The sequence below is a fragment of the Callorhinus ursinus genome, unplaced genomic scaffold (genome assembly GCF_003265705.2).
Source record: "Callorhinus ursinus isolate GAN/ISIS: 27379988/994484 unplaced genomic scaffold, GSC_fseal_2.0 scaffold7, whole genome shotgun sequence".
In the NCBI taxonomy this organism is placed as follows: Eukaryota; Metazoa; Chordata; class Mammalia; order Carnivora; family Otariidae; genus Callorhinus; species Callorhinus ursinus.
In genome coordinates, this window is record NW_027397069.1 from 74699767 (window position 1) to 74724115 (window position 24349).

The 24349-nt window shown below is 48.5% G+C and overlaps 1 protein-coding gene across 2 annotated transcripts; it reads right to left on the bottom strand.

Moving 5' to 3' along the window:
* Positions 1-2996: 2996 nt before the first annotated feature.
* IL17D (interleukin 17D) lies at positions 2997-22398 on the bottom strand. Of its 2 annotated transcripts, none has more exons than XM_073894793.1 (3): positions 22289-22398; positions 21221-21516; positions 2997-4597 (listed from the first exon to the last, which is right to left on the bottom strand). In XM_073894793.1, exons 1-3 carry the CDS (start codon positions 22301-22303, stop codon positions 4279-4281), a joined length of 630 nt encoding a protein of 209 aa, XP_073750894.1. In that variant the 5' UTR covers positions 22304-22398; the 3' UTR covers positions 2997-4278. The 2 variants fall into 2 exon arrangements, with proteins under 2 accessions (XP_073750894.1, XP_025730306.2); XM_025874521.2 differs by having other exon boundaries at positions 21882-22350.
* Positions 22399-24349: the final 1951 nt, after the last annotated feature.

Genomic DNA, 24349 nt, shown 5'->3' on the forward strand with positions numbered 1-24349 from the left:
TCCTACTTTGGGATAATTTTTAATTTACTTTAAAAATCACTTGGTATTTTTATGAGACATTTATATTTTTATCAGTATATCAGCACCTGGCACATGTGAAGTATTCAATAAATGTTTGTTCTTTAAAAAATACCCCCTACCTTCTTATTTCCTCATGAGTCAGTTCACTAAAAATTACCTAGGCCAGTAACAAATTTTAGTGACAAATCATGTATGGAAATGTCATGTGTGACTTAGGAATTGGGGGCAAGCAGCAGCCTAGAAATACAGAATTGTAGTTATCCTAGAAGTCTAGCGTTTCAAAGAGGAGAAATCTTATTTCTTCCTGGAGGGTGGGGGAGGGAAGGCCAGAGCTTGACTCATTAAACGTTTAATTACATTGTTGTATAGTAAGCAGCCAACATGTGCTTTATTGCTTTGGACCCCTTGTGATTTTAGCAAACCTGTGTCCACATGTGATCCACTTCTGGATCTCATAAGAGGTCTGCCACTTTGCCTCTGCAACCCTCAGAACAGGAGTCAGGGCTGCGGTGCTGCCTGACAACACGCAGGGCAAGGGAGCCCGGGCTGCGGGGGGGCGCGGTGGACACACACGAGCACACGTGGGGGTGCGCTGCATGGCGTGCTTCACAGAAGCTTCCTGACTTCTTAGGAGGCAGCCTCACCTTTTCCACCCGACCAAAGTGCTTCAAAAACTCAAAAGAATATTGTAAGAGACACCTTTTTAAAGTCCTTGCTAATTTCAGAGATTTGCACTGAGACAGAATAACCATAGCGTGAGTGGAAAGAGAAAGGATAATAAGTTCCGTGTTGCTGACAATTCAGAAGTCCATACAATGACCTCGCGGGGTTGTTTGGGGGTGATGGGGAACCCTGACAGCTGGAACAAATGAAATGCCAGAGTCACTTGGAAGCCCCATTTCCCATGGGAACGTCACGCTCTTCCCTTCCATTCCTCTCTCAAATCAGAGCAGACTCAGCGATGACCCTTTTCTCCCTTTGCCTTGCTAAAAGACCTGTAGCAAACCGAGAAGTTTGGGTAACTGGACCCTGAATGTGGAACTGTTGGCATTTGTGATGGGTTTTGGTTGATATTCCCAAATGATTCTGTTTTTATCAAGCAAGCATACAGTAGATATACTGTCAGTTGGCTGGAAAAAGTCTTCAGTAACCAGCAATGTACGTCCAGTCCAAGGGCTGCCTGAAAGCCCTCCAGATAGAATTACTTGAAGGAAACGTCAGCCCCGTGGCCCTTCTTGGAGAGGAGGGAAGAAGCCATGAAATTCCCACTAGCAAAGTGGGCTGCTCCGTGAAGCCTGGAAACTGAAGAGGCCAGGCCCACGCGGCGCCGCTGCGTTCACCGTGGGCACCGGTGAGCCGGGTGCCTAGGCCCGCGCGGGAGGGGCCGCTCCTCAACTCCGGCTGGCAGGACTGCTGTGGCCGGCAGCTTCCCCAGAGCTTTAATAAAACACAGTAACAACCTCTCTCTGCTCCTCAACACCCTGTTGGTATAACAAGGGAACAAAATTCTGCCCAATACCAGGGTCTCCCCAGACCGTATCACCACCCTCTCCCTCCCAACATACTTTTTTCAAGTTTTAATTTTAATTCCCATTAGTTAACATTCACTCCAACATATTCTATCTGGTTGCTGCTGCCTAGGGATAGATTTTTTTAACCTTTTATACAAAAAGTCATTGTAATGATCTATCCTTGCTAAAGCAATAAACATAACATGAAGAAAGAATAGCTTGATATTTTCAATGTAGCTTATAAGTCACTGCGGCCAGTATGTTCTCATACCTCCTATGTGCCAGGCGCTGTGCTTTACAGATGGTGTGCGGTCCTCACAAGGACTGAGGGAGGCGGCACCATCCATTTATAAAGGAGGAAAATGTGGCTCAGATTCATGGGGCCGCACTTTCTGTGAGGAGGGGCCCGCCAGTGCCTAACTGTGCTCTGACAGCCCGTGCAGGGTCTGCTTTTGGCCGAGGACGGAGACTGTGCCTGCTTCACAGATGGCTCTCAGGGGCTCCGTGCCTGGAACAGGGCAAGTGCTCAATAAATATTAAGTGGATGAATAGTCCATTCAGAGAGAAAACACAAAGAAAGGTTGCCTTTCCGGTTCTATAGAATGGAAAGCTAAATTTCTTCCACAGGGAATTTGCTACATTTTCACAAGCTAATTAGTTAAACTAATAATAAAAATAAAACAGTGATAATTTCCCCAAATGTCTACTCTCCTTAAGTCTAGTCTCCTCTGATGTTTGCACTATTAATATTTGAGTAGCTGGAAAATGTTACCCAACAGTGTCAATGAATGTAACGATTACCCAAGCCACTGGTTTAAAAGCAGTTTTTCTTTTTAATTTATGGGTTTGATATTATTTTTGAGCTGGCAGTGAAAGATTGCTCCGGACAAGAATGTATTCCAGATATACTACCACTGGGGATACTTTTCCACACACATCACTCCCCCAGAGATGAAATGCAGAAGTAAAATTCCCCAGATTGTACAAAACTATCCACAGCTAGCACTTTCAATTTTGAATTTCTGAATTTTTGGAAAATCTGGATTTTGCTCAGCAATGTATTTTTCACATACAACCTCTGTTAATACAAGTTGAAAGTTCTCTCAGTGAACCTTCCATGTAGATCAAACTAAGGCTAATACTTGGTAACTAAGGAGCTAAAGCTCTGCTACTGACAGCTGAAGTTTGAGAGTGAAATACATATAAATAGGGATGCCTGGGTGGCTCAGTCAGTTAAGCGTCTGCCTTCTGCTGGGGTCATGATCCCAGGGTCCTGGGATCGAGTCTCGAGTCGGGCTCCTTGCTCTGCAGGGAGCCTGCTTCTCCCTCTCCCACTCCCCCTGCTTGTGCTCTCTCTGACAAATTAAAAAAAAAAAATCTTAAAAAAATACATATAAATAAGGGACACTTCTTGGCTTGGTTGGGGTGTCACAGAAGAGAGACTGACTTTGTAGGAGTAGTTGATCTTTCAAAGACCAAATCAGATCTTAATTTAAAATTAAAGTGAAGACTAAAATAGTTTCCTCTAAAAATGAGTGGAGCCCAGAGAGAGAAATGCACACAGCCAACATGCCCTTCACCTACAATTGCTTTAATCATTTAAAAAGAACTTGTCACTTTTACAAATAATTGTGTTCAAGGACAAACTTCCAGGCTACAGAAGAGAGTATGGTTTTAGCTCACACTGAAGGATGTAGAAAAAGAGGCCCCCAATACTGATTTCTAGAAATCGTAAGCTGGCTGCTTCTCCTATTTGGCTAGTTCCTGAAGCCCTTAAAACTAAGCTAAGACTTGGACTCTTCTGAGAATTGACAAAGATAGCACATTCCACCTCTCGCCCTGTCCCACCACCTTTTATTTGGCCCCACTTATTTTCAAAAGTGAAAAAGTATTTAATTGTATAGATCTGTGGCCATTTACACAGTCACGAACAAACCACGTTTGAGGTTCCTGGAATCCCTGGCGGCCCTGGGTGAGCTGAGCCTCCTGTGCTTCTCTTTTATTCATGGAGCGGCCTGTGAAAATCTTCACTGGAGGTCACATTCAACCCTGTCCGTTTTGTTATGGTCAGCAACCGGGGACAGGCTGAATTCAGGGACTCGGGCCCCAGTGCCAGCTAAAAAGTTTACCTGAGGATTCCAGTTGTGCTTCTAAAAAATCTTACCAGAGGAAGTGAAAACAAAATGGTTATAAAATACTTACATGTCAAGTAAAAAATTTTTAATAAACTCAAAATTCCTAATATAAAAATAGTTTCTGCCTCACTGAAAACACTGAACAAAAAAGTAGGTATATATTCTACTTTAAAAAAAAAAAAGCCCTCTTTTAGAAGCACCCACCTACCATCTATCTTGTGAAGGCTCGCACCGCTTCCCAGAGGTCCTAAGGACGCTGCACTGTAGCTGGGGGAAGGGTCTGAGCCTGGAGGGCCACGGAGGGAGGGCCACGAAGACACTTATGCGCTTGCCAGGCTCCAGCCACCTTCGGCAGGCCCTGGCCCTCCCGTTCCCTGCCTGCTGCCATGTACCGGGTAACTTCCCGGCAGCCTTCACCGACCCTGTGCTTCTCTGCCTCAAAGAAAACCAGGGGATGATGCTGTGTGACAGTAAGCTGCCAAGCAGGCGGGTCAGAAACCTCTCCGCTTCAGCTGTGTCCTTTACTCCTTTTTCCGTCTTCGTTTTCGCTCCTGGGAGGTGGAACCAGCCCGCGCGCTCCAGGGAGAGGGGCCTCGGACAGCGGCAGGGCCTCAGGGCCGGCCCGGCTTGTCACTGGGGCTGAGCAGGAGCTTGGTGCCCTGCTTGTCCATGCTGGAGTTGATGCTGTCTGCTTCCTTCTCCTGCTCGGGGACGCAGGTGCAGCCCACCGGCACGGTGACGTACTCCTCCGCGTACACCGAGCGGCCGCCCGCGCAGGCCGAGGTCCGCCGCAGGATGACGGTGGGCATGTACACCGGGGCGCTCCGGAAGCGCAGGTCCTCCTCCCCGAACAGCCCGGTCAGGCAGCCCCTACACAGGCAATAGGCCTCGGGCAGGTACTTCGGGTACCTGGCGGGGTCGTAGGAAATTCTGCAGGGAAGAGAGCACGGCTTTAGTTCACGCTTTGGAGCAACAGGCACACATCGCGCGCTAAGAGAGGGCAGCCAACAGAAGATTTTTGCTTCTGGGATCAGGTAGTATTGAGATCACTGTTTAACGGAGCAGGAAGAAAGGTGGGGCCGGACAATTCATCCCGCAGTTAGCGTCCATGCAAGATCCCAATCTGAAACAGATGCACCATGTGACTTTCTGTATATTAAATGGTGGAGACAGTTTATAGCTATTGTCAGGCCATTCCCTAAAAATGCTTTCAGAGTCTGTGCCAATATACATAGAAAAGTAAAATGTATCCATTCATGTTAATGACTGAAATTCATTGGCAAAATGAAGACATGTACAATGAAGGAGGTTCAGACCCTGCAGCTACAGCCCAGAGGAGGCGGTAGGGGGCGTGGGAGAGGTGGAGCGGGGGGTCCGCGAGCCGCGTGAGCGCTGACAGGCGACCGCCGCAGCCACCAGAATGTAAGACGCCCTCCCTGCTTTGGCCACAACTCCAGCCCTGAGCCCCAGAGCCGTGGTCCCTAAGGCCCCAGATCTGCCTCCCCTCCAGACACTGGGCTCTGCAGCCCCAGATGGGGGCACATTCACCAGGGTGCTGCCCACACCGGTCCCCCCCAGGAAGGGGCCACCTCTGCAAGAAGCTAGCTGGCCCAGGTGCCACCTGGCCTCTGACATAGCTATCAGCAAAGGCAGCGCAAGACACCTGTCCAGAAGGTCACAAGGTGGGCCCTGTGTCTGTCCGGGTCTGTGTGCCCTCCTCCGTGAAGGGGCCAAACCCATGCTGGGGAGGGCAGGCTGGCCAGTCTGGGACATTTGAGAAGTGAATGCTAGTTTAAATGTGATCATTTCCATCCATCCTCCAAAGCTCTCTATTTTCTGGTCAGATGCCAAGAACCAATATCAACACCTACAAAACAGCCTGCTACCACAGTGCCAGAGGAGTCTAGGGCTTGGCTGGGCCGGATGGCTCCCTGGGAGAGAAAATAAACCACCTTCAGGCAGGACTCTGCCCTCTGCCACCATTTCCTGCAACGAGCCAAGAGGTCAAAGCTGTGTCTGGTCATTAATGGAGACTGAGGGCTCCTCTGTGATGTCCCCTTGCACAGGGAGGCACTGTCCCCATTTCTCATGGGACTGCCATGACCCCAAATTCTCATTTCCATGAATCTCCCCACTTAAAAAACACATGGAATCCTCTTACAAATGTTTCTCTTTCTTCTGGAGCTGAATCTTAGGGACCCTAAATTCTCAGAGTCAGAAGTCAGGACTTCTAACCTCTCAAGCAACACACACATTTGTAGACCCAAAATGTGGCAAGCCCAGGAGGGCTCCCAAAAGTGCTGTGCCATTGGGAGCCTATGATATAAATTTTTTAAAATGAGGTGTGCCTAGAGGTTTTTACAACCAAGAACTTGAGGTGTGTATGGTTTCGCATCCAGGTTTCTGGCCAGGAGACTGTGGCTCCATAGGGAGGGACAGTGGCCTTGGGCTGGCCTTCACCCTATATGGCTTGCACAAATTTTATGTCCTTCAGGAGGAAACCCCTGTCGACTAGTTCTCTCATACGTCCTCACTGCTAATGACTAAAATTCATCCACGAAGTTAAGAAATTTCCAGTTAAGAAGTATGTTCAGACCATCCAGTTAAAGAATGGGGAGTAGGGGACTTCGGAAAGGTAGGGGGGTAGGTGAGTGAGCAATGGGGTGTCCAACAACAGAGCTGAGGATTTCTTGCAGAAAGGAGCTAAAAGGCGGACAGACGGGTGGTGCTGACTGGGGCCAACTGTGGGCGTATCAGGGGTAGGGAGGCAGAAACCTGAATGGACTTGAAACATGGGAGGGACAGGGTTGTTACACTGATTGGCCAAGAGGCTTCTCCATTGAGGAGCTCCTGTCAAGAGGAAGTGTTAACTCTCAAAGACAGGATGAGGGTGGGTGGTTCCAGATGTGTAAGGAAAGTACATGGGTTTCTTTTTCTGTTTGGATCCAACATCTTTAGACATTAGTAGATTGAAGCATGACTGGGTGGGGAAGAGTTTGTCTTCATGCAGCAACAAACTGACTCACTGCCAACTACATGCCATTTACCCAGTACGAAAGAACTCGGAGCCATGCCTCCCAGAGCGCAGAGCTGGGGTGCCCACCCAGGCACAGCAGCAGGGGAGCTGGGTAACACCTGCTGCATGTGCACGGAAAGGAAGCCAGTGAGTCCAGGAGCCAGCAAATTGGAGGACCAGCCCAACCTGCCACTTGAGGATTCTAAAGCCAAGAGGGACATTTGCAAGTACTTGGCCACTGTTTGAATGTGGGAGATGAGGTCAGAGGAAAGTCAGCCGTGACTCCACAGCTTCCTGTCGGGGTGACCAGAAGAACGGAAGTAGCAATGGGGGAGGTAGCAAGGAGGCCCCAGGCCCAGGCATCCCTACGGCGGTTGAGCCCTCAGGCGCAGACACCTTCACCTTCCTTCTCACTGCTGTATGACAAGGGCAGAGTCAAGGGTGAAGCCTAATAAATCTGTTATGTGCAAACAGGAACAGGGTGGGGTGGGGACTGTCTACACAATGTAAGTCATCTCTGAAGCCCAAACATTCAAATTTATACTGATTTTGTCTATTCATCCTTCCCTCCAACATGAATACAAAAATAGTAGTTGAAAAATACTTTTTAAGCTTTCATCACTACTTTTTCTTCAGTTCTGCCATCAGGAGCTTTTGGAACATAATGAGCTCTATCCTTGCAAGGACTGATAAAGCTGTCCACCCTTACCGTTCCAACTTTTTCAACCTCCTCTGTAAAGCCTTGTTCTTACCCCCGATCTGAGGTATGCGGAGGCATAGCTGTGGGGAGACAAGTCAGGACAAATCCAAACTCCTTTGCCTTCAAAGGCCTCTACAGCTTGGTCCCTACTGCATACCTTTCCAGCATTCCCTCATGGTCTCCTCCTTCGCACACCCTAGCCTACAGTCATCCCAAAGCGGAATGCTCCTTGCAGGTGCTGCAGCTAAGCTTTTGCTCAAGATGCCCCCTCCCCAAAGCCAGTATCAAATCTTGCCGTATTTTAAGGTCCAATTCAAATCACTAGGAGTTCTCAAATTCCCTTAGTCAAGTTCATCCCCTTTACCCCCCATATCCTCACAACACTTGATGCCCGTGAGATAGGGCTACACTTTTTCTGTGTTTTCTGCTGGGAGGGAAGATTCAGGGCCATATTCTTACTCATCCTTGTGCCTTAACATGAGAGTAAGAGTTTGGCAGATGGTGAGCTGGTGATGGTGAGTCTGGACTGCACAGCTCCCTGTCCTTCATACCCTTACAGCCATATAAGGCCCTAACTTAAAGTTTGAAGGAAAAGGAATTTGTACTATCTCCAGTCACCTTCACTATTTATTCAGTAACATCTGAGTGCCAGTGACGTTTCAGGCAATGAGGATAGAAATGAAACACAAATCTACTATCCAAGGACTCATCATCTGTGGGGATAAACACTTAGTGAGTTCATCCAGCCATGGCCACTGGAAAGGCTTCCTGGCAAAGGGGGTTCCCGGGTGGATTCATCCAGATGAGGAAGGGAGAAAGGGGAGTTAGCACAGAGGGCAGAGCCTAGAGCCCAGGGACCATGTCAGCATTAGGAACTGTGGCACAGGACGGGAACTACGAGATGATGCTGGGCTAATCTGTGGAGGCTGGGTCATAAGGGTCCTCAAATTCATAGTGAGGAATTTGGATTTGATCCTGAAGGCAACGGGGAGGATGTTAAAAAGGGAAGTGACCCAATCGCATGGAATTTTAGACAGATCTTCCTTACTACACAGTAGAAGATGGTCTGGAGCCCGAGAGAGGTACTGGCTGAAGGTGGACATTTTTAAATTATTAGCATATAGATGGTGGTTAAATAAGATCATTCAGGGAGGTATATGGAGACACAAAATGAAAGACAGGGAAAAGCAAGGGGAGGGACAGAGGGGGAGGGAGAGAATCTCAAGCCGACTCCCCACTGAGTGTGGAGTCCGATGTGGGGCTCCATCCCACAACCCCGAGATCATGACCTGAGCTGAAATCAAAAGTCAGACGCTTAACCAACTAAGCCACCCAGCCTCCTTGGAAAACCAACTTTTAAGGGAGACTGTGTCTCACTGTGGAGATTGACAGAATCAGGAGTGGCATTCCCCAAGTGAAGGAAGGCAGACGCTTAAGAGGGTCTGGCCAAAAACTGGAATTGATGGGGCCAGTTTACTGGAAATACAGGGATGGAGAAACATGTTAAATGGCACTATGAGGATATGACCAACAGCATACAGAATGCTGGAAGTTCAGCACATGTTTATTCCAAGGGAGAAAGGAAGGGAGAGAACCCAAAAGAACACTGAGTAGAGTGACATAAGTATCGGGGACATGGGGCATCGCTGACCTGCTTTACACCCGCTATCTCTGTGCAGTTGTGAATTGAGCAACTTTTTACTTGCAAGTGTCTCCATTTGGATGAAAAACTTATGGTTGCTTAAAAAAACATATCAAGCCCAAACTGAGAAACTTTCCAAAAAACAACTGACCAGTACTCTTCAAAAGTGTCACAGTCACAAAAGACAAAGAACCAAGGAACTGTTGCAGACTGAAGGCCACTAACAGGCCTGACCCCCAGAGGCCGCGTGTGAGCCGGGGTGAGGTCCTGGGGCAGACAAGGGGTGTTAGTGGGTCTGCTCTGAGGAAGGGCTCCAGATTCTAGGATTGTTATCAACAAGCATTTCCTGATCTTGATAATTCTGCTGAGTTATGATGCTGCCATTTGGGGAATCTGGGTAAAGGGTACACAGGAATTCTTTGTACTAATTTCACAAAAGTTTTTGTTAGTTTGAAACTATTTCAAAATGTAGACCTAAATAATAAAACAGAAAAAATAGAGAAAAAAATTTTAAAGTTCTAAAAACCACTTATGAGATAATCAGGGAAATCTGAACCTGACTGAATATTTGAAGATATTAGGGAAGTATTAACTTCCAGGTATGTTAATGGTATTGTGTGGTTTTATTTAACAGAGTCCTTATCTTTTAGCGATACACACCAAATACGTGAGTGTACACAGACACACACATACACAAACAGCGCTAAATGCCTGTGAAGTCACCAAGTGCCCTAGGAATTTGCCAACTGAAAGGTTAGTAGTGATCATTAATTCAGCAGAATTGGCAGTGCTCACGCCAGCCCACCAGGACAAAGCAACGCAAAGTGCACAGACGACCGCAGACACGTGGGTGGCTGGAGGCTAACGGCCCCAGGGAAGTCTGAGGCCCATTTAGAAAAGCAGGGCTGAGCCGGAGGGAGCGAAGTGCTGAGCAACCTACACCCAGGCAGGAGTGGGGAGCAGGAGACCACGGGAGGTGGAGACTGCCCGCAGGTCACTGCAGCTGCAACGCTGTGTGTGCACGCCTTATGTGCCGGGGGCGGAGATTTAGTAAGACATGTGAGAGGTGGACAGGAGCCTTGAAGACCAGAGCAAAAAGCCTGGATTTTACCTTCCAGATCACAGGAAGCCACGGAGAGGACTGTAAGCATGTAGACATATGATCAGCAGACCTTTAGAAAGACCATTCTGATACTGGCATAGATCCAATTACAGGACAAAATTGGGGTTGGGGAGGAAGGTCAGTCACAGCCCCCGTTCAAACTCAGTTTCCTCCTCTGTAATGCTAGTGTGACCTGGGGGCATCAAAGATCCCTTTCAATTCCAAGTAGCTGGGATTTATCTTCTCTACGCACCACAGCACGTAGGTAGCAATCCGTGTAACAATCCCCATTCCACGTGTTAATGATAGGCAGAACGGACAGTCACTTGGATGCTGTGATGGTCAGAAGGCTCATCATCTGACTAAAAATATCTGCTCCACCCCCACCAGTCGGCCCCTGAGGACTGAAATTTCCACTGTCACAGTGACACCTCTGGACTAAGGCATTATGACAAAGAGACATCTGCCTACCCCCACCTCTGCCTGGTACATGGAACATAATAAGAAGGCATATGCATTGGTGGTTTTCCAAATTGTGGTTTTAAGACCAGGAGGTTTCTCTTAAAATAGAAAGTGGCTACCAAGGGGAGGGGGACAGATACAATGCGTATCACACCCCTGACACCCAGTATGGTGGGTATCGATGCCAGCAGGTACCATGGAAGACGGAGAGCACAAGATGGACACATTCTGAAGGACACTAGTTGGGGGGAGTTGGGGAAGAGATCAGGAGGAAAGGTCTGGAAGCCTTGGGACAGCCAAGGGACAGACACAAAGCTAAAGCATGTCACCCCAACCTCCTGCCTTAAGAGTCTGAGGAAATTATCAGCCTGGAGTGCTTTCTGGTTAAAGAAATCTACCACGAAAACAAGACATCAAGAAACTGCAACACAGATCCTTTTCTTTTACCAAACATGGAAATGCAATCGAGTAAGAATCCTGCACGGCTGTCTTGCCTCCTTGTGAGCAATAATTCTTTTGTCTTTACATTTTCTGCATGCTGCTCTGTGGAAGCTTGGCACCGGAACATACTTGAAACAAATCAAGTTTTCCCCTCTGATGGGATCCAAAAGTGTCCCTGGGGCCACGTGTGAAGCTTGGCTTGAGTGAGTGACAGCTGGCCCAGCTTAATCCAAGAACAAAGGACAAGTCCTCCAGGGATGATTAGAGGTGATGGAAACTGAGCTTGGAGAGGAATGTGAGTGACAGCGGAGACAGAAAAGAGCACTGCCCCGGGACCCTGAACTTGGTAGGAAACAATTCGAAGCGGTTCCCCAAGGACTGCCACCTGGAGAACAATGAGTACATTCCAAGAGACAGAACCACAGCCACCCCATGTGCTCTCGATCTGATGCCCAAGTATAGCTGTGGCATTTACTGGCACAAAATCATCGGCATGGCTCACCTTCCCGCTTTGCAAAACATAAAATTATTTTGATCTCAAGACAACAGAGGCTAAGTATGATTATTTCACAGCCATTCCAAGACCCCAAACCAATGGAACAAAGTTGGGGAAAATGCCTTCTTGGGACTGAAATGGTTTAAATGGAAACAAAATTGCCTAAGTCGTCACAGTCTGCCCAATCTTAAGGTCAATGAGTTCAACGCATTGTCAATTACTTTTTAAAAAAGGGCAGGATGGAAAAAAAAGTGGGGCAGGATGGAGTCAATAAGAGTCTTGAACCTAAAATTTCAGTCCTGTTTAGTTACCAACATCATTGCCTCTGCCTGGTTCTTTGCGGCCAAGGGGATGGATCTGATGACCAGGCTACTTCCTCCAGCTTCTTGATGGCAGGACTATTAATGTGATATTTTTTATCAATGATTTCTGCTTAGAAAGGACAGCTGTAATCCACTGAGTTTCTGAGATTCCCTAAATTAATCTATAAGGTGCAGTTCTAAGCAAAATCCCAAGAGAGTTTTTGTAGAACTTGGCAAGCTGATCGTAAAATTCGTAGAAAGAGAAGAAGTCCAAGAATACTCAAGACAATTTTGAAAGAGAAGGAAGAGGACCCACTTTACCAGAGACCAAGACCTTCTGAAACTATGGTAACACGCAGACATCTGGCAGCTCTCTGGGAAAGCTGAGGAGAACTAATTTCCCTTCCCAAGAGCTAAGATTCCTCTGCAGAATCCCTGTCTTTTTGCCCGGGAAGTGGGCAATAAAAAGAAGGCGTAAACAAGATTTCCAGACTGGTTTTCAGACCACCTGTGTGAGAACCATGTGGGAGTCAGTTAAAAACACAGATTCTCTCACTTGACCCCCTGATTCAGGAGCTCCGCATGCCAACAAGTTGCGCAAGTGACTTGTCTTGCTCACTTGAAGTGGGGACCCACTGACGGTCAGAAGCCCGTTCCACAGCACAGTCAGCAATATCTCCGAAAGGTAGGTAGCCACATATCTATTGACTGCAGTTGATAGCAAACAATTAGGTGATTGCATTTTCCCAAATACACCCAAATTTCATGATCCTACCAGTGTAGGACTCCCTATGCTGAGAAATCTAACTAATACAGCAGGTCACTGTTAACCAAACAAGCAACTGGCTTGGTAGAGAGGATGGTGTGCAGATCTCAGTTGTGCTTCACAGGAGGTCCACAAATGAGCTTTCAAAACTAGTGATCACTATTCCCCCACCCCAGAGATTCAGAATTCGTGGTTCTGGCATGGGGCCAGGGTGCTGGGATTTTTTCAAGCTCCCCAGATAATTCTAACCTGCGACCCTGGTAGAGGCCATTAGGTCTCCAGATCTGAGAGAGAGAATGAGTCACTGAGATCGGGTTTATGTAACCTTCCAACCTCTTCTTCCCTTTGGAACCAGCCCCGCAGCTGGGAGGGGGATGGTTATGAGACTGTGGGGGAAAGAATGGTGCATGACGAGGCCCAGAGCTGCTATGGGAGCGCTCTGTTCGCAGGCCAGGGAGTAGCCAGGGTCATGAGGACCACAGTCTCCCGCTGCTGCAAAGCTGTGGCCATCGGCTCCACCCTCTCTCCATTCCCTAAGGCCTGAGAGAGCCAAGATCTTCAATACATGCTGCCAAGGAGCTCTGAAAAATGCTCTTCTGGCCCCTACAAGAAAACATCAGTTGTGCATTTCTCCTGAAAGAGGACATGGAAAAATCAGCCTGGGAGAGCAAAGTCTGACCTGGCACAGATGCCCTGGAGTCAGAGCCCCAGCGGATTTCATCTGGCCCTCTTCACCGGCCAAGGAGAGCTAGGGGTCAGCCCTACCCCCATGTGGGGACTGTGGTTCACTTTGGTGTGATCCTGAACTTGGCATCAAGGTCAGCCCTGAAGCTGAGCCAGTGAGGCAGGCTCCAGAACTGACCAGGCTCTCCTGCCAACTGGGCTGGCTCTGGGTTACTGGAACCTGGAAGGACTCAGCCTGTCCCGTCCTCTCACTTTACTGAGAAGGAAACCGAGGCACCGACAAGGTGAGGGGCTTGTCCAAAGTCTTCCAGCTCACCTGGCTTCATCCCATCCATGGCCCTGCCCACACAGCCGTGCTACAGTTCGGGGATATTTAATAGCCAGATGCTTCGTAAGTGCTAAATCTACAAGCAGGAAATCCACTGATACCATGTAAAATCTGTTCATCTGGGAGATCAGGGAAGACTAGAGAGAGACTCATGGCTTGGAAAAGAATTTGGAAGATAACTTGGAAAAAAAAGCTTTCCCAGAGGGAAAGAGAGAAAGAGAAATTAGAATGAGGGCCAGAATTTCTCAAAGGGTTTTATTCCTTTGTCACGGCAAATGCCACACATTCAGTGCAGCTGGGAAATATCTCTTCAAAGGAAAAACATAGCTCATGCCCACGGGGTGGCTTAACTATCTTTCCAGGGGAAGCTGCAGAATTTGGGTTCAAAGCCATCTTTGATGTGTCCGTCCTTGGGGCAGGCGGGTGAAGCGCCTGTGTGTAGAAAGGGTGGAGCCCACCTTGATCTGAAATGAACCAGCTGTTGCCATATATTGGTTATGAGGAATAATTCGTATCAAAATGTTAGCCTCGACTATTTAATTCTGGAAGAGTCCTTGGTAGGTTATTTTCTCTTTGACCTCATTAATTTAGTGAGCAATGTACTCATTACCATCCTTCAAAATCTTCATGTGTCATTTCTGGAAGACAGGCACCATAAGGAATTTCACTTCGTGGTATGTGTGTTCCTTCCAGGACTTGGCCCAATTCTTCTGTTGGTATTAAGAGTATAAACATTCTATTCAGGTGAGGAAATTTGGAAGAGGTGACGATGGAATGAAATATTATCATCATCCCTGGTTACTCTAAGAATGCCAAAGTAAAACCCAGGCAGTTGAAGAAAATAACTATCAAAGCAAAACGAACGTATCTATTTTCAGAAAGAGAGACTTTAATCCCATGACAATGCTCCATGACAATGCTTTTATTTTTACTCTGTGAAACAGTGATAGGTGCAGTAGAGCCTGCTATACTGAGTAGCTTAGAGAAAAAAAATCCACGCAGTACTTTGGCCAATTAAAGGTCACTTACCCATAAAAAGTTTTTGGGGGTTGGGGCACCTGGGTGGCTCAGTCAGTTAAGTGGTTAAGTGTCTGCCTTTGGCTCAGGTCATGATCCCAGAGTCCTGGGATCTGGCCCCCCATGCCCCCTGTCAGGCTTTCTGCTCAGCAGGGAGTCTGCTTCTCCCTCTCCCTCTGCACCCACCCCCTAGTGCTCTCTAATAAATAAATAAAATCTTTAAAAAAAAAAGTGTGGGGGCTGGGGTGTACCAACATTTCTTAAACAAGCTGTTTGGACCATGAGTGTCTCATTTTCTACAACAATGAGTTTGGTGAGCAGTGCCCCCCACCCACCCCACAAGCTGTAACTGGAGACTTGCCCAGCAGGCAGGCAGGCACTGCTTCTGCTCTATCCGCCTCCCCTGTCCCTTTCCCCAGCCCTTCCTTTCTTGAACAGAGCAGTACCACGGTGAGACAGCACAGAAAGGACACAGCGCCTGGGCTGCTATACCATATATAGATATTCCTTGAAGGCAGACAGACTTTCTTAGTTTGTTCTTAAGCCATTTGAATAACCTGTAGATTTGAAGCAGGGACCCAGGGAAAAGTGAACTTGCTAAGGAGAATTATAAACAGGAAAGGACACCCCTCAGTTCCAAAGATCACACGGCTGGCCGGGCCTCCCCAGGAGGAAGGGAGGAAGCCAGGCCCGCGGCCGCAGGAGAGAAGGTGGGTTGGCGCGGTGCTGCCCCCTGTCGGTCACAGTGGACGCAGAGACCCCGTCGAAGCCCCCACCCTGGGAGGAGGATTAGAGCCCGCGCATCCCCATAAGGCTTCAGAGTGTGGGGACCGCCGTTCTTAGTGCTGGGACACAAATATGCAAGTGCATCCCGGGAAAGGGGGCATTTAAAAGAAAGATAATATTTTAAAAGGGGACTAAGTGCCGTGGAGATAACTTCAACATTATACTAACTTCCCTCACTTTCTCTGGTTAATGTTATATTCCCTTCACAATTTTACAAATGACATGATGAGGGAAAATTGATGTGAACGGTGCCCTTTGAAGGTTCGAGGAAAGCGGCGGGTCTGGCTCGGGCAGTAGCTGGGGAGTGGACGCAGCTGTTTCTGCAGTGGGAAAAGGGACTGTGATGGACAGTCCCCGGGGGGGCAACAGGATGTTTGGGTTGGCTGAACTGAAACGTTAGAGGAAGTGAAGCACAAATATCCTTTTTATTTCAACCTTTCCTGACGAAAACCTTCCTGAAGTGCAGTGTTGCTAAATATCTCATGATAGATTTATTGGAACATGAAGGTCGTCCCCATAAATGGGCATCGCTGGTCTGGCCCCGGGGACAGTGGTGACCTTGCCTGACCCACACATGAGCTGGAAGCTGTTGCTGCTGCTGTGCCCCTCTTCCCCAAAAAAGTCACCTGCTGAAAGTTCTGGTAATAGGGAGTGGTGTCAACTTGGGTTCTGCATGGGAAAGTATCAGCCTATCCGATCAGGTGCCTGCCCTGTTGGACCCTCCTCCAGCGACCCCTGCTGAGACAGCCTCGGACTGACTGCAAGGCTCCCCTGCCCAGCTGCGGGGGTGGGGGGGGAGGGGCAAGGGGGCTCCCTGCTGGGGGTCACCTCTATTTTTAAGTCACCAAAGGAAAGTCACTTTCCTCTCAACAAAATTAAATTGTTGTGCATTAGTCATATCCTAGAGAAAAGTTATCTTTAGACCATGACCCAAAATTGAAAAATATAAACAATTTAAAAATTACTTAGACTATTGGTAGGTGTTTATCTTTGGGGTTTCAACATACATGAGTGATGTGTACCTTTAAAACTTAATGAACCTCAGAGTTCTTACAATATATTTCTTACTATGTCAATCCGGCTTAAAAAACTTAATGAGCAATTACATTGATTTTATTTTTGGCATTTTTGTTTCTAAATCTTAAGAGAAACAAACATGATGCCACAAAGTAAATGAGAAAATATTTTTATATTCTCAAAGTTGAATGCTGCTTTTCTACTAGCACATTGGTCTGGAGCATGGGCTAGATAGAATCACAGATCCGGGATGAGGTCCTGGCTCTACCATTTAATGCCTGTCCCCCCTCCCCCAATCCCTTCATGTCTCCAGGCCAAGTTCCTCATCTGTAGCAGCTTAGCTCTGGGGGCACAAGGGGCCCTAAAAAGTGCAGTGTCTCTGCTGTCAGCTCTATGGCCTGTAAGAACAAACAATTCTCTTCAGACCAAAGCTCAGGGAAAATCAAAGGCTGTAGTTACCTGCTGTTTTGTTTCTTCACTCTCTGCTTTTTCCTCATGGTTGGTGAATTTCCCTTTCTGCTCTCAATTTAAAAATGAAGATGTTTTTGAAATCAATAATACATGCACATGGTAGAAAATTCAAAAGATAGGAAGGAGTGAAAAGTAAGTCTCCTTCCTCCTCCGTCCCCAGCTTTCCAGATCCCCTCCTGATGGCAGGCACCGTGATAACCACGTTCCAAAGATGCCCCTAAGTGTGTGGGGTGGTGTGTGTGTGTACATTTAAAAATAACATATGTATGTTATATAATAGCTTCTCTTTAACACACAAATAACACTGTACTGTGCCTTGCCTTGTTGCCCTCTATGTTGGTGATGGACTGGTCTCCTTAGGCAGGTTTACAGCTGCCCCGTTCCTCTTTCTGGCTGTTTTATGGCATTTTATTGAACTAGTTGGCTATTGGTGGGTGTTGGGATGGTTTCCAATGCCCTATTGCCACAGTGGAAACGCTTGTACATACATCATGTGGTACACAGACAAGTGTGGCTGGAGGAGTAAACCAGTACCTAGAATTGCTGGGTCAAAGGGCACGTACATTTAAAATGTGGATAGCTAGTAGCTGGTTGTCCGGATTCATACCCTCTGCTGTATGAGGATGCCTTTTTCCTCACCTCCTTGCCAACAGAGCCTGGTGGGTACCCCCAAAAGAAAGAAAGGTTTCCCAGCATCGTTTTAACATGCATTTCACTTTAGGATGCCTGAAGCTAGGCATCTCTTTGCATTTCACATAACTGACTCATTTGACCTTCCTTCCCCAGCAACTACCCATGACCTTTGTTCCTCCCCTTATTACATCTTTTTCTTATTGGTTTGTAGGAGCTCTTTAGGAAATGACCCCTTTGTGACATGGGTTGCAAGTATTTTCTCCCAGTTTCCCCTTGTATTTTTCTAATTTTATTTTATTGTTTATTTTGCCAAGAAGAAATGGCACATAATTGTGTAGCTGAATTTATGTCTTGTCTTTTATGGCTTTGGGGGTCTATAAGCTACTAAATAAAATAGGCCTCTCCACTCCAACACTGTAGATATAATTGACGGTGTTTTTCATGTGTTTGTAGTTTTATTTTTACATTTAAATCTTTCGGTTATTTGGAATTTATTTGTATATAGAAGTAAGATACAATCATATGTTTTTCCAGTTGGTTACTCAGTTGTCCCAACACCATTTTGAATGAGCCATCTCTCCCTTCAAAGTATGAAAAGCCACCTTATAATCCAAATTTCTATTTTAAAACCTGTCTTATCCACCTAAGAAGTCCTTTCTGTGCCTTTCAGTATTTCTGACTGGCAGTCTGTTTCCCCATCCATCTTCCTTAGGAGCTCTCTCTGTTTTTAGCCTTATGTACTACTTCTAATTCCACGCTTATGGTTGCAAGGTGAGCACACTCTTCCCCCCCAGGCTACACAGGTCCCACGGTGACCCCACTAAGAAACCAGTCCCGTCCTTCTACACACTGCTTTGCGAAGAGGCTTTGAGTTCCTATGCGCAATGCTTTTTCCAGTCTTCCAGTGACTCAGGAGGCCGTGAGAAGTGATCAGAGGTCAGGAGAGCAAAGAGGCCATCTCCTGGTGGGAGAAGGCAGGGCCCACTTTAGCACCCAGCAATCTGGAGTCCTGGCCCAGTGCCCACCCCTAGAAGACCGTCCTTTGTTCAGAGAGTGTAAGCCTCCATTTGCTTGCGGGGGGAGCAATTTCATCAGTGTTGCTAAATAATAAGAAAAGTAATGCAGATGATACCATCGTCAGCCACCTGATACAGATGTAGCTCCTACTCCCAGGCCCATGTAGCACAAAGGCGCTCTATACTGTGTGTTGTTCTTTTCCATGACCTCCTTTAGCCATTCCCCCCTCCCCGCTGCTCTTGGATCTTTCCTAGGAGACACAGGTAAGGTAATAAGGGCAACTCAATTTACCTTACTATGCAGAATTCTAGGGCTGACAACTCCTGATCTGTACTTCAGCCCCAATCTCTCTTGAGACCACACTGCCAAGTCAAGCGGGACATTTATACCTGTGCTCCTCTCCACAGCACATAAAACTCAACAGGTCTAGTACTGAATTTACTTCCCTCCAAAAACTCTCCTCATTCAGTTTCTCCATTTTGCTTAAATACTGTCAACAACCCAAGCCAGAAATGTGGGAGATGCCCAACAGGAGCTCTTGAAAAATCACTGTGTGTTACTCTTCTGCCTTTTGGGCCACAGCCTAGCCTGGGAGACATCTATTTGCCAGGAGAGCTTAGAATTCGTTAAAGAAAAATGCAGACTTTGTAGCTTCTGTCTGGAGAAGCCAAGCTGTTGTTTTGAGAGATCTTCCGAGTTTCTTTAATGCTATTTAGCATATCAAAGGTGTAATATGAGGTTGGAGGAAGAAGGATAATATAAAAGCCCACCCTTTTGGTCTGTGGGAATGATGGGAAGGAAGAGGCAAGGCAAGAGAATGAAGCCACCAAAATGAATGGCTCAACATGTGTGTCCTGAGGGCATCAGATGAATGAAGAGACGGTGAAGGCAGGAGGGAGTCCTGGGCCTGACTTCCTTGGTGGGAGAGAGCTCAGCCACAAGTGAACTTCGTCCTCTGCAGAGTAGCCAGGAGGAGGGAAGCCCCCTGACCAGCAGGGGGAGGCTTGGAGAAGCCTGGATTAGTTTTAGACAAAATCATTACATTTTCTCTGCATATCTTTTTTTTTTAAAGATTTTATTTATTTATTTGACAGAGAGAGAGAGAGAGAGAGCACAAATAGGCAGAGAGAGCACGCAGAGGGAGAGGGAGAAGCAGGCTCCCCACTGAGCAGGGAGCCCGACTTAGGGCTCGGTCCCAGGACTCTGGGATCACCATCTGAGCCAAAGGCAGCCGCCCCCTTCTCTGCATATCTTAATAGCAGTGTGGACCCTCTCTTTCTCCCTCACTCCCACATATAATCATCAACCACCAAGTCCTGTCACTTTGACTTCTTTAAGTAATATCTTTCAAACTGACCCTAGTCTCACTTTTTCCACTGTCCCACTGCCAAAGTTCAGACCCTAACTACCTTTTGCGGGGAGTATGGCTCTGCATTCGCCCTCTCTCTCCCCTTGGATCCATCCCTCATCAGGTAAGCCTTCCCCAAACACAAATGGTCACATGACTTCCTTCATCAAAAAAACATCCTACAGGATACATTTCAAACTTGTAGCATTGCTTTTAAGGCCACATCTAGTTTCTGCTCCCCTCTGCAGCCTCCTCTCTTGCCATTCCCAGCCACATAGAAACACACCTGCGCTGGCCACTCTTCCCCCTTGCAATAAGCCACTCCTTCCCTCTGAACCACTCTTGTCCTTGCTCTTTCACCGAGGGCTTTTCCACGTCTGTGGCAGTGTGAGGGCTCCCTCCTTGTACCGCGAACTCTGAGCCCCTTGAAGATGGTGGGATTCACAGTTAACAGCAGGGAAGGAGACAGTCATAAATGTGTGCTGGGGACACTCCCACCACACTCTTCCCTCCAAAGCCCCAGAACACCCCAGCCTCCCTGCTTTGTACGTTGTTCCTTTCTTCTGAGCTGACCTCTTTACCAGGCCAATCTCAGAGTTATGCCCATTCTCCAAAATACATTTCAACTGCCATTTTGATCCCCCTCCCCACTTTACACTATCACACACTTTTTAAGATTTCCTGTCAAATCATGTTCTGCCTTGTATTATGGTTACTTTACCAATTATCTCCACTCCTCCCTTAGACTATAAGCTCAGAGGACGGGCTTCTGAGGGTTCAATGCTCAACAGTGTCTGGACCACCACCACAGGCACTCCAAAAATGTCTGTATAGACTGCCACACTAGAACTTCACAGGTCTCCTGTACACAATTCTATAAAAATTAATGAAGGATCACTTGGCTTGGTCCCTTGTGGAACCCACTGAACTATATACCTGACAAATAGGTACTCAAGAAACATCTGTTCCATATTAAATAGTGAAAGGGTAAACAACGGGCAGCAGGTTTCCTTCGAGGGAGGTGATGAGACCTTTGTGGGAATGAATTACTCCCAACCCAGTCTCTGCTCCGCCCCTCCCTACCTGCCCTTCCCCGCTCCATCGGTCCTGCCCGGTCCCTCCCCGCGACCCACCTAGCTTCTCCCGACCGCCCCGCCCCTCCGCACCTGCCCCACCCCACCTGCCCTCACCGCTCACTCGCTGCCTGCCACGCCCGGCCCCGCCCTCCTCACCACCCACCTCACTTTCGCTGGCCCCAGCCGTCGCATCCCACCTGCCTCGGCCCCGCCCCGCCCTGCCCGCCCCACCGCGGCCCCGCGGCTCACCTGTAGGCCCACGGCGACACGCTGCGCAGGTTGGTGGGCGGCCGGAAGCGCCGGTCGCCGGGCCTGCCCCCTGCCGGGCAGCTCGCGTTACGCGCCTGCTCGCGCGGCCCCAGCTGCAGCGTGTGGTGGAAGGCGCCGAGCACGCCCGCCGCCAGCCGCCCGTACAGCTGCTCCAGGAGCTCCTCCGGCCGGTCGGCGCAGCCCCGCGGCCGCGCCGGACGTCTGCTCGCTCTCAGGGCGCCTGCGGTCCGGCCCGGCGCCAACGCTAGCAGGACGCCGACCACCAGCATCCAGACCTGCCAGACAGGCCGCGCTCAGCGTCCGCGCGCGGCGCAGGAGCCCGCGCCCGCCCGCGCCCGGCCCGCCGCGGTCTGGGAGCCGGTGGGCGCCCCACCCCCGTCGCGCCGCGGACCGTGAGGCGGGCCCGGAGGATGGGTGCTGACCAGACAGGCCCCCGAGCGCCGCCCCCGCCTGCCCGCCGCCCCCGGGGGCCCCGGGACCCTGCCCTGCGCCGGCCCGCGCGCCCCGGGCCGCCGCCGCCGCCGCCACCCCGAGCCGGGGGCCGCGCGGGAGGCGGCTGCGGGGTGCGCGTGTGCGTGTGCCTGCCGGGCTGCTGCGCCCTGGGCTGCGAGTGCCTGTGACGGCCGTCCGCGCCGCTTACCCCCGCACGCGCCATCCCCCGGCGGCGGCGACCTCGACGCTCCGCGCGCCGCGGCCGGCCGGTCAGCGACGGAGCCTGCGGAGCCCGCGCCTGCGACGCCGGAGCCCGCCGCCCTCAGACTCACGCCCCCACACCCTCGTCATCTGCCCGCCTCCCTCCCGCGGGGGCTGCGCGGCCGAGGAGGGGCAGGCGCGGGGTCCCGGCGCTGACAGCTCTGGGTGCCGGCCGTCTTAGAACCGGACTTGGCTTGAGTAAGTTCCCCGGGGCGTTTCGTCCTCCGCGGCGCCGGGCGCGCACGGACCAGCCGGCGGCACGAGGTCGTCGCCCGGGTTTACAGGAACGAGCCGGGGCTGCACCCTGTGCCTCTGGGACTGGAGCACACTTGCCCCCTGATGAAATGCACTCACCAGTGACTCCGGCATCCCCCGATTGTCAGGAGAGAGCCGCACCACCCGAGGGCTGGCTAGCCGCGTTGATTCGCACCCGGCGAAAGTGGCGGCTTCCGAGGCCCGGGAAGAGCGAGCTCCCGACTGCGTGCTGCGCGGCGGACGAGGAGGACGAGCAGAGGTGGCGCGGCCCTGCACTGGTGCTGGCCTGCCTGGCTGAAGAAAGCCTGGAAGGAACTGGCCTGCAGATCTCCAGAGCTCCAAAGTGGGGCCAACTTTGGGAAGTTAGGGGAGACAGATTTTGGTTCAGGGCAAAAAGATTCTTCTAGTAATTAAAACTCTCCAAGAACAGAACAGGCCATCTGGAAAAAGAATGAGCTAAAACCTAGAAGGATTCAGTTCTTTAGGACGACTTCCTCTTCTGAGACTCCATAGTTCAAAGAAATAAATTTATTAGAGATTTAAAAACTTTTTAATAGGGTGAGAGGAGTCCGTTTCTCCTTTCCCCTCAACACTCATGAAATGAACCTTCTGTGCCTCTTCTAGCAACTCTAAAATCAAAGTATTAAACTCCCCCAACTTGTATTTCTACGTCTGTGAGTGGGCATCACTTGGTCTATTACAATGTTGGAGAATTCCTACTACATGATATCTGTAAGTGCAAGCAGTCTTGTAAAATATTCTGTGAATAAAAAATATATTTAAGTGAAGGAACTCTATTATACTTCAAGAACACACGAAAACTTGCTCATTTGTTCTACAAATTAATGCTTTTTAGGTGGCAGGCTAATGAATATAGCCATTTTACAGCCGTCGTTCTTGGAAAATGAAAACAAAAGACTGATACCAGCTGAAAGTGTAGAAAATAGGTAGTTTATGCCTCCCTGAACGGTTTGAAGCTTTGGTATTTGACTACGTTGGTTGTCTACAAGGTATTTGTCTACTTGATTAAATGACATTTCAGTTGTGCTGTGTAGAAAAACACTTTTCCATGCCTTGAACATTGTGTAACTGAAGAGTTTCAGAATTACTGCTAAAAATCCCACTGAAATCTCCAATTTAAGCAGTTTAAGCAATTTACAGCTCTTGGTGAGTAAACATTTGTTTTGAGGTTATAAAACATTTTTTTCTGACTAGTAAATTGTTCATGTTCTCTGTTATCTTTCTGGTAAAATGGGAATAAAGATCACTATTCTAAATACTGCTTATTTTGTATTTCATAAAAAGTGTGGGAGTCCTCTAGGAGAATGAGTAGTTTTCCTAGGAATACTCCGTATGTCTCATTACAACATCCTTTCATATGTAAGGTGACACAACTTAATTGTGCCAGGCTGTTAATTCTGTATGTTTTTCAACAAAATACCTGCTATTGTCTGATAACATGGCAGTCTCTCCTTCTCTCTTGATTATCTTGGAAATAGAAAATATTTACTTCCCAACAGTTTCACCTGAAAACCTCACCTATTTGATAGAACATAAAATTCATCTTTGTTAGACTAGACAGAGTTGAGAAAATTTCTTAGAAACAGGTGCAAAGGGGTGTCTGGGTGGCTCAGTTAAGCGTCTGCCTTCACCTCAGGTGACGATCCCAGGGTCCTGGAATCAGTCCCACATCAGGCTCCTTGCTCAGTGGGGAGCCTGCTTCTCCCTCCACCTGCCGCTTCCCCTGCTTTGTGCTCTCTGACCAATAAATAAAAACCTTAAAAAAAATGCAAAATGTTTTGTCTAATTTTCCACCTGTTACCCTCAAGTCTGAATGTATGTATGCACATATGAAATAAACATGTTAATAATTAAAAATTAAATCCAAATTTAAGAAAAGTGAGAAAAAGGTAACGAAGCTCATGTTCCCTTAGAAATAAATGCCTCTCTAGTGCTCTTTACTGAAGATGTCACCATCCTTGTAGTCACGAAAGCTTGATCTCAAGTCATCCTCAGTTTCTCCCTCTCAATACCTCGTTCACTCAACGACTCCAGTACCAAGCACAACTTAGACCAACCTGTTGGGAAGAATCTTTTAGGCACCATAACTCCAAAAGCCAGTGTGAGGTTGGCCACTTCCATAGTTAGCTTCTTAGGTTT

What these genes read in the sequence shown, in the direction of transcription:
- IL17D (XM_073894793.1), bottom strand. An exon ending in GTGTCGCCGTGGGCCTACAG is followed by an intron (nt 4,598 to 21,220) that starts GTGAGCCGCGGG and finishes TCTTCCCTGCAG; the next exon opens with AATTTCCTACGACCCCGCCA.